We start from the raw sequence: 10,935 nt of genomic DNA on the forward strand, positions 1-10,935 counted from the left end.
TATAATATACTCGTTGTTGCCTCTATCCTACTGTCCTACTCTTGTTACGAGGCTTCATCGTGATATCTCATCGCCTACGATCCATCACAAGGCTCCGTAGGGTGATAGCCTCGTCTCAATAAATCCTTCATATTTAAAACTAAATGCTCATTTTATCATCGTTTATCACGTATCATAGGTATCGACAATGAAAAATTATCGATATTTATGATGCTTACATTGATGAAAACCTCGACAACAATGGGAGACGGTGTTAGTGATCGATAAGGAAAGGTTGATGGTGAAGCCATCATCATTTTCATCGAAGTAGATTGATAAGAGTCGATAAAATTCAATAATAGAGGCATCAAGGGCAAGAGCCAAAGGCTTTACTTTGGAGCTTTAGTAATCCATCTTAAAAAGATCGATGCTGATAAAAGGTATTTCGGGTATTAAAAAAATAAATGATATCAAAAGAAAAAGGCTGAAAACTATAATACCTTAAAAGAAAAATAAGAAAAATCGTCATATATATATATATATATGTATATATATATAATAATAATAATAAAGATGTGACACATGCACGGCCAGTTCATACTCAATCGTCATACCGCGGCCCAAAGGGTCCCTTACAAACATGCGTGTGTCTGTCGCACGGTAAAAGACACTGCTCCTCTCGCTGCTCTGCTCGACGCCCGCCCCTCTCGCAACAGTGTTTACCCCCCTCCCGTCACGAGCCTCGCCGCCATTGCCGTCGCCATCATGCCCCGATTCACCATCCCTGTGCTCCCATTCCCTCCCTAAGCCTTGTCTGAACCCGGATCCTGCAGCTATTCACCCTTTCCCCTTTCGGTTGTTGAGCTGCTTATTCTCTTTGGTCTCGGAGAGAATGGGCATCGATTTGAACACGATAGAGGAGGAGGCGGAGGAGGAGGAGGACGAGGAGTCGGAGCAGCAGCCCGCCCACCACGTCGCTTCCGCTGTGGCGGCCGAGGAGGAAGCTTGTCGGGCCGCGTCGGTGTGCCTCGAATTGTGGCACGCGTGTGCCGGGCCCCGGATTTGGCTGCCGAAGAAGGGGAGCTTGGTCGTGTACTTGCCGCAGGGGCATCTTGAGCACCTGAGGGACGGCGGCGGCGGCAGGGGGAGAGGGGGGATCGGCGGCTACGATGTGCCGCCTCATGTCTTGTGCCGTGTGGTTGACGTCAAGCTCCATGTTCGTTCATCGTCCCGTTCTGCTCTGTCCCATCTTTTGCTAGGGTTTCGAAGGTGGGGGTTTTCGCCTTATCTTTTGTTCTTTTGGGATCTGTTGGACACAGGCTGATGCGGCTACGGACGACGTCTATGCTCAGCTCTCTCTTGTCGCTGAAAACGAGGTTAGGCTCCTGCTTGTTCCCGATTTTTCGTTTTGTGTTGTATTGAGCTCTTTAGTGTTAGTGTTCATTAAAGGCTGGGGTTCCATTTATCTCTTCTAAATATAGGATCTTGATCACGTGTAGCTGTTCTTGAATCAAGAAGTAGGACCCTGGATTACACGAGTATTTAAGCAAATTTTATATATATTCAAGTTCTCAAACCTGTCATGACTGTCATCAATTCTGGGTTCTGTCTTTTGTTGCCGTCGATATGGTGACACATTTTTTGGTACAGGAATACGAAGCAAGATTGAAGAAGGGTGAGGTTGAACAAAATGCGGAAGAAGAAAATGATGAATCTATAAGCAAGTCGCTGATTCCCCATATGTTCTGCAAGACCCTCACTGCCTCTGACACGAGCACACATGGAGGGTTCTCTGTGCCACGCCGAGCTGCTGAGGACTGTTTCCCTCCCCTGGTGACTAGACATTCTTGAACTTATGCTATTCCAGATTGGAGCTTTTGATGACATTTAACTAGAGTCTCTACTTTGTAATAGATTCTCTGCAACATGTCCAATTTGCGATGCAAATAATTTTTTTTTCGACATATTATTTGTGATGCTGCTTCTCTTTGAATCAGGATTATAAACAGCAGAGGCCTTCGCAGGAGCTCATCACAAAAGATTTGCATGGCACTGAATGGAGGTTTCGACATATCTACAGAGGTATTGGCCAAAGCCGACTTTGTTTGACGAATCTCACTGTATTTTGGGCTATAAAACTTGTAATGTCATTTGTTCCTTTCTTATAGTTTCATTTGTGCAGAAATTCTTATCATGTATTCATAGACATCTTAGCTTTGTTTTTTTATCTTAGATGGATGGAAAATTGATCATTTAAAAGCATTTTCTTGGGGTTGTTTAGTTAATTAGTTCTGTTATTAATCCAGGTTATTTAGTTCCAAAAGTTGTTTGCACTATTCCACCATATACTACTTGCTGAAGGAGCTCATTTGAAGATCGCATTTGGAGATATACCTTTGGGTCAATTCATATGATAAATAATATCACTTACACATTAAGCATTTTCTCTCCTGGAGATTCTAATAAACCATTGGGTTGATACTTAAGTCATTTATCAGCTTATCTTTTGGAACCGTAGTTGGAATGACATTATTGACGAATCATATAGCTAGTTAAATTACCATAGGCTTTAAAAAGATACTAGTTGACAGTGGCTGCTGATGGATGTTTACTTCTTTTTGATTTTCAGGTCAACCGCGTAGGCATCTTCTTACAACTGGATGGAGTGCATTTGTAAATAGGAAGAAGCTCATCTCAGGGGATGCGGTGCTCTTTCTTCGGTAGGCATTATCAATGTTGCACAGTCACAAACATAGATATCAAGATCCTTTGCATAAATGAGATTCTTTATTGATATTTTAGGGGAAATGATGGGATGCTCAGATTGGGTGTCAGGAGAGCAGCTCAATTTAAAAACATCTGTCCAGTTTCGGAACATCAAAGTGGGAATATGAACTTAGCCGCGTTTGCTGTTGTTGCAAATGCTGTGTCCGACAAAAATGTCTTTGACATCTATTATAACCCAAGGTATGCTTGTTTGTGGAGTTGTGTTTTCTGTATGATAGTAGGTGATGTAACTTTTGTCTTCTGTAAATATAATAGTAGATTCTGCAAAATAAAACCTATTTAATCTTATTTGACACTGGTCTATGTGTTCAAAGTGAAAAACTTTCTAAGAAATTTCCCATAAATTTTTAAGTGTCTCCTACTCTACTCTCCCTCACTCTATATACACAGAATTCAAAATTATGGTTTAAACTCTTGTATTTCTATAATTGCTGGTAATGCTGGAATATCAATTACTTGATGTTTAAACAAGTTGGTATTGCTTGTGCTTATGATATAAGATTTGTTATGTTGAACTACTAGTGAGCACACTACATGAGGTGATGATCACTATCCCCTTGATTGCTTGTATACTTGTACTAATACATTTAGTAACTTTGTATTATTAGATAAATGATATCAATTATCATGGAATCCAACTGAAGGCCATCACTATGGAAAACTGAAGTGTTTATGTGTTTGTTGAACTTTTATTCTGAAACATTCACAGTTCTGAATACAGAATTGCTTCATTTTTGTTGAGCATATGTTCTTTTTCTTCTGCTGATCCCATCACAAGGTTTTCATCCTAGAATTGCATTATGAAGTAGTTAAGGTCTGAGTATATTTTGTTAGCCTAAGTCCAAATTGTGCTTTTATAGATTATTTTCTTCTTGGAAAAAATTATCCTGTCTTTCCTCGAGGTCTGAGTATATTTTGTTTATGTGCCAACAACTGGCAATATATTATGGAAATGCCAATCCTTGGATCTTTACTCTGCGTGCTCAATGAATATAAATTTTGTAATTGCAACCGAGTGCAGCATCACATGGTCTCTCACATCTGCTCCCACAAGTCTTGTACACATATCCATTTGTCCTCTAGTCAAACAATTACCAGACCCTTCTTTTATACTATTCCAATATCAAAGTATATAAAGATATAAAAAGACACAAGTGAATCTTTTTATAATTGTAAAACTTCTGATGAACTTTGAATATGTCCCTTCTATCAACAATACAATACACATCTATTAACTGTCCTTGTATCTCTATTCATTTTTTTTTGTCAAACCAGACCCTTGGATTCATGTTTTTGTCATATTATTGTGACCATTTTTATCTCCTATATCATTGATTGAGAATATATGTTATGATCCAAAGATCACAGCATGATATGTAGAAATAGTCTTAATTAATATTGCCCCAAAAGCTTAACTTAAGTAATTAGTAGTAGTTTAATATTATAACTTGAATATCCTGCTGGCTTGATTACCTATAAGGACTTTAAATAATATGGTGTAATTTTCTCAAGCCGAAGTTGTTGTAGTAAAATCTTGGTCAGATACTGGTTTTAACATTTTGTTGGATAGGTGCAATACTGGTGTACGATGCAATATAATAATATTGTCTAGTATTGTTCGCCAAGATAATAAAATAACGAATATTGACATGTATCAAGTTATATGGTGCAATATTGGTCCTTGGTTGGATTGAGATGTGAAACTTTCGTATTTACAATTGACCTATGAAAAAACTTGTCTATTAACTTGATAAGTTTAATTTTCCTGATTCAGAATAGGCTCATCTAATTAATGGTAGGCTCATCTAGCTTCATAAACCAACTCAATACTCCTCCCACTTCTAAGCCATAGCTCCATGATGTGCTTGTAGACCTAGTACTGGATCCTTTTTTATACTAGCTTTGCTTTATAAACCTAAATGTTCAAGCCCAAGTTAATGTTAGTCTACACATCTAGCCTTATAAAACAACTCAAAAATTCTTCTAATTCCATTATGTGACCAAATTGGGTGTCACATTTGTAGCCTATAGTAATTGTTATCTAATACTTTACATGTCTAAGCTTATTGTTAGGTCATTTTGATTGCCAATCCTAAGCCCCAAAACAGGAGAATGGTGTTGACAACTGATGACTTGCATAATATTATGCTAGGTATTGTGTGAATGTGGAACTCTACCAGTTGTAGGGTCATGATCTGAACTTCCTTTACTTATTAAAGAGTTTCTAGATCATCTCTTAAAATGACGGGAAGCTCGTGTACAATTGTAAACTTAACTTAATCAACTAAGTTAGAACCCGTTAATGTACTCCTTTCGTCTGTTTGAAATGAACAATACCTTCAACACACAAGCTTCTTCATTGTCTTCCTCGCATAACATCCATAGTTAATGTGATTTTTTTTCTAGAGGAATGATAAAATAAGGTATGATTTTAATAGATGCCATTATTGTTCAAATTTTACTCAGTTCATTTATTATTAAGTTTATTCTAGATAATTTTAGTTGAAGACAGTATTGAACATACAAGTTCATCTTCTAGAGAAAATACTCCTTTGTAGATAGGCACTTGTTCTGTTGATTGTTGATACAAGGCAGAAATGCTGAACTAGTTTTCTTTGTAAATCTAATAAATTTAGTTAGTGAATTAGTTGTTTCATGGTTAATTGTCCAAGTATGCCATGCCTCAATCCTGTATCTTGTGGTAGCTTTGCAGTTTTTTTTTAATGATTTCTCTAAATGTACGAGGGCGGACCTTGGTATAACGGTAAGGTTGCTTCTTCACAACCTGGGAGACCAGGTTCAAGTCATTGAAATAGTATTTTGAAATATTCAAAGGTAAGGCAGTGTACATTGACCCTCCTCAGACCCCGCATTGGCGGGAGCCTCGTGCATTGGTATGTTCTTTTTTTTAATGATTTATCTAATGTATTAGTGATATCATGATCTGGCTCGTAGTCTCTAATTATCAGATCACTAGTCTTTATACACTCTTTGATGTTATAAAGCACTGGTGTTGAACGTATCATGGTGCTGTTGTTAAAATGGTTCCTAACCAAGTTCGTAACTCAGGGTGAGCTCGTCAGAGTTCATAATTCCATATCGGAAATTTGTGAAAAGTTTATCTAATTCCATTTCTGTGGGAATGAGGTTTAAACTGCTATATGAAGGTGACGATGCCACAGACAGAAGGTTTGGTACATCAACTCTTACATTTACATCTGGAATCTAAATTTAGATGTCCTAAAGTTTAGTTTTTTCATTTTCTTTTATAGGTCCACAGGACTGATAACTGGGATCAGTGACATGGACCCTGTAAGATGGCCTGGTTCAAAGTGGAGATGCCTTTTGGTATACTTATATTCTCAAACCCAATTTTGTTCTTATGTTAAAAGCCAAAACTATTTCATATAAAATAATCTGGATAGATTCTTTGGGGAAGCAGTCTTCTGTTTAAAGGTCATATAATTCAGCACCATCTTGGATTACGCTATCCTTTCATTTTGAGGCCTTACTGCAGTGGTATTTTTAGTCTGTTTGAGTTATTTGTGTTTTTTCAGCTTAAAAATTACAATAGTTATATGCAACAGAATAGAGTATAATCTGCTTCTCTGATCCATCTATATATATAATGCTCATGTCAGAGAGTCAAGAGGCTTCACGTGAGTAGCTTTGTCATGATCAGATTCAATCTAGGTCATCTATCCAAAACAAGCTTGCATTTTTTGTTCTTTGTGAAACCTTAAAAAGTACAGTATTTGTCCATCTATATATGTAATGCTCATGTCAGAGAGTTAAGAGGCTTCATGTGAGTAGTTTTGTCGTCATCAGATTCAATCTTGGTCATCTATCCAAAACAAGATTGCATTTTTCTTTCCTTGAGAAACCTTAAAAGATTACAGTACTTGTCTATTAACTGTTTGACTCCTTACTAGTCATACTTCTTTCAAAAGATTGACCTTCGTTCATGTTATTTCTTACAATATGACATCTAATGTGCAAAGCATGTGCTAAGATCTATTATGTTCTAATGCTGCCGTCATTTTGGCTTGAGGTGCTATACTGTTAAAATATAATATTGAAGTCAAATTTCTTTTCTCTACAGTTAAATTTATCATTGTTAAACTAGCTTAAATATTTACATTGTTTCCAAGTTTAATATGACAGCATTTGGAAAGAAGTCCATATGTTTCATTTGCATGATATGTTGCCATTTAAGTTGCATGAACCTCACTAACATGATGGTGTTCTTCTGTAAGAGGCAAAGGAGTTTGTTGGTTAACTGGGCCTATACAGCAATTCTCTGCTTGAGTAACCGTACATTCTGCATCAATTTGGGATAGCATTTATGAGACATCAACTTTGTTGTTTATTCATTAGTATTTATGTTGCTGATATCATATATATTTGCTCATTCTTGCAGGTAAACTGGGATGATGTTGTAAATGCTAATCAACAAACTAGGTTATCACCATGGGAAATCAAACCAACCTGTTCAGTTTTAAGCTCTGGAAGCTTGTCGACAACAGGTTGCAAGAGGGCCAAAGTTACTCTTCCCTCAGTCAATATGGATTTCCCTATTCCAAGTAGGTTTTTGATATGTTGCGGAAACTTGCATTTACCAAAGGACAACCATACATTTCTTGCATTATTTCTAATGCTCGTGTCCAATTGTTTGCAGATGGAAATCAATGTCTGGACTTGAGGGAATCTGCAAGTTTCCATAAGGTCTTGCAAGGTCAAGAATTTTCGAGGTTTAGAATTCCAAGTAGTGTTGGTGTACTAGCCTCTCATGTTTCTGAGGTTGAAAAATGTCAGCACTCAGAGGGTAAGGGATATTCCACTGATGCAAACAGCAGGCTTATTCATAAATCTGTTCCTGGAGGAATAGTCAGAATGCCATATGAAAAATCTGACTTCTTGTTCAATTCCACAGGCTTTAGCAAATCTCTCGGACTCCACAAGGTCTTTCAAGGTCAAGAAGTTTTCTCAAACCATCCACCAATCCTTGGAGCTCATTCTGATGCTGATGCAAGGAATGGTGTGTATGGCCTTTTTGATGGTCTTCATACATTTCATGCTGTAAGCAGATTGTCTACAGCATCTTTGGGATATGGCACTATTGTTCAACCATCATCTCCATCAATTCAAGCATCATCCCCATCCTCGGTGTTGATGTTTCAAGAAGCAAGTTCCAAGACATCAATGGTCCAGCCTGTGCCATGCAGGAATGGTCAAGATGGTGGTGACGGTGGCAGCTGTTTTGCCAACTTAACTGGCATGGAAGCCTTGCATAGAAAAGAAGCAACCTTGCCAATCTGGCCTCCGATTATGGGTTTTCATTTTGCCAATCAGCAACACAAAATGATTGAAGTCCATGCTCCCATCTTGGATAATAAGTTGGACACACAAAATGACCAGAATGTCAGCCGAAATGGTTGCAGACTTTTTGGCTTTTCCTTGACTGAGAAGATTCCTGTAGCAGATTCAGTTGGCAAACCTCTTCCTGTCTCTTCAACCTCAACTCAGGTCAAGCTTGATGCTGCCTTCTCGACTTCAGTGGCTCAAACACCTGCTAAGCCTGTCGGTTGCAGTTGCAATGGAATAAGTGCAGCTTACACCATGTGTACTGCTCCATTTTAGGACTTCGTTGGTGTTTCACATGCATCAAATTATTGTAAGAAGGTATATCTGGAAGCTTGATGGTAATTAGGACCTGTCTTAAATTTGCCATGGTAACGGTTGCAGTTGAAAAGAATGGCATGTTCTCTATACCTCTAGAAATGTTGCTCCAAGGTCATGACAGACAACCATGATGCTGAGGAAAGCATAAGTTCTCAGTGATGCCAAGTTTAGTGAACATAACATGGTTCCCTCTTGCATTTGTGCTAGCTGGTATGAATTGAATTCTAGAGATCTGGACTCTGTTGCCATTCAATTTCTTTGACCTTTTAATGGTGTGTGTGATGTTCTGCTACTTGAAATGCCATATTTTTCAGTGTCATAAAACCATTCCTACTAATGCAAAATCTGCCTTGCGTATGTTTTAATATTTCTGATATCTCATATTTAGGGTTTTTGTTTCTCCCTTAAAATGCTTATGAGGCTGGTATTCTGACAATGGTTGAGTCAAATCGATGAGTGGTACTATGAATCTGGACTCGATGAAGAATACTAATACAGACTTCATCCTCAAACCAGGAAGTTTTGTGGCAGGAATCGTTGTATGGCATTGGAAGGAATGGGAAGTCCTCTGAGGAATGCGGGCTCTCACAGGGCCCAACAACAGACACAGGTCGAACCCCCACAGATTCTTCGGCCTCCTCTCGAGCTCGATGCGGTTCACCGACTCGCCGGTGGTGGAACTCCCCGTGGGCGGCGCCGTCCTCACCTTGGAACACGACAACGGCTCCATGCACGTCGGCATCTCCGTCTGGCCCTGCTCCCTCATATCGACCTCGGCCTCGACGTTGTGTTAACCGACATCGCCCCCGTGATGCTCGCCCTCCGCCCCAATTTGCATGGATATCAAAGGGCTTGTCATACTATGGCAATTTGAGCATAGGTTTTTCAAACACAACAATAAAATCTCCTGTCGGCAGCTGTCTCACCAAAATCAAAATTTATTGCCTACAACTCCTCGTCGAAGTTTTTAAGCCACCCAAGAAAACTCTAGACTCCACCAAATAGTACAAGGCCCGCCTCGGTGACGTCGCAACTCGGTCAGTCCAATGCCCAAGTTATGCATATCGACCAGTTCAATACCCGAGTTACACACCTCGGTCAACCAGTGGCCAAGTCACACATCTCGGCCAGTCCGATGCTTGAGTTATGCATCTCGACTAGTCTAATGCCCAAGTTATGCATCTTGGCTGGTCTAGTGCTCAGAGTCGTGCATCTCGACCAACTAGTGCCCGAGTCACACATCTTGGCTACTCAGATACCCGAGTTATGCATCTCGGCTAGTTTAGTACTCGAGTTATGCATCTTGGCCAGTTCAGTGCCTGAGTTATGCATCTCGACCAAGCTAGTGCTGAATCTCGACCGATCTAGTGCCCGAGTTATGCATCTTGGCCAATCCAGTGCCCAAGTTATGCATCTTGGCAAATCCAATGCTCGAGTTACGCATCTTGGCCAATCTAGTACTCGGGTTATGTATCCGGTCAGTCCAGTACCCAAGTTACGCATCTTGGCCAATTAGCGCCCGAGTCATGCACCTCAGCCAATCCGGTGCCCGAGTCATGTATCTCGACTAGTCCATTGCCCAAGTCATGCATCTCGACCATTCTAGTGCTCAAGTTATACATCATGGCTAGTCAATGCCCGAGTTATGCATCTCGACCAATCTAATGCCCGAGTTACGCATCTTGACTAGTCTAGTGCTTGAGTTATGCATCTCAGTTAGTTTAGTACTCGAGTTATGCATCTCGGCCAACAAACTCTCGAGTCTTGCACCTTGGCCAATATAGTGCTCGAGTCATGTATATCAGTCAATCCAATGCTGAGACATACATCTCGACCAGTCCAATGCTCGAGTCATGCATCTCGACCAGTCCAGTGCCCGAGTTATATACCTCAGTCAATTAATATCAAAGTTATGCATCTCGACTAGTTCAATTAATGTCAAAGTTATGCATCTCGACTAGTCCAACGCTCAGAGTTATCCATCTCAATTAACTTGTGTTCGTACTATGAATCTCAGACATACCAGAGGCTCACAGTAACGAGTAAAGGAAATTGAGGCAGACCACTTAGCTCAAAGGGGGACCATGATAGGAGAACTCAAGCTCCCAACAAAACTGTGGACCCAGCCAAAGAAAGCACCAAGTGATGCCTCGAGCCCCTCTACAGGGAATCCGATGCATGCCTCTTGTGGGGTTTGTGGGGTGGGGGGGAAGAGAATGATAGGGCATATTTTCACATCACCCCCACGACTGCATTCAGCTACCATTTCAACAGCTGATGTGGCACCCCGAGGCTGATGTGACACCCACATGCACATCGACATGGCACCTTGGAATTGTACGAGATAACAGACTGCACTTACGTCATCAGCGAAGACTCGTACAATACAAGCGACTACGCCTGTGTCGCCCGAGGCTGTATAGGGCGATGCTGCACAGTGCAGAGTCGCTCGGGAAGGCGTGAAACGACATGGCATGGTGCAAAGCC

The 10,935-nt window shown here is 40.2% G+C and overlaps 1 protein-coding gene across 1 annotated transcript; it reads left to right on the top strand.

Annotated features, from left to right (window-relative positions):
• The first annotated feature begins 612 nt into the window (after positions 1–612).
• LOC103992811 (auxin response factor 3) lies at positions 613–8,829 on the top strand. The gene is made up of 11 exons (XM_009412664.3): positions 613–1,195; positions 1,299–1,355; positions 1,630–1,812; positions 1,977–2,061; positions 2,609–2,699; positions 2,782–2,946; positions 5,836–5,955; positions 6,039–6,114; positions 7,187–7,349; positions 7,445–7,591; positions 7,700–8,829. Exons 1-11 carry the CDS (start codon positions 872–874, stop codon positions 8,404–8,406), a joined length of 2,118 nt encoding a protein of 705 aa, XP_009410939.1. The 5' UTR covers positions 613–871; the 3' UTR covers positions 8,407–8,829.
• Positions 8,830–10,935: the final 2,106 nt, after the last annotated feature.

This window comes from Musa acuminata, chromosome BXJ2-7, assembly GCF_036884655.1.
Source record: "Musa acuminata AAA Group cultivar baxijiao chromosome BXJ2-7, Cavendish_Baxijiao_AAA, whole genome shotgun sequence".
NCBI lineage: Eukaryota > Viridiplantae > Streptophyta > Magnoliopsida > Zingiberales > Musaceae > Musa > Musa acuminata.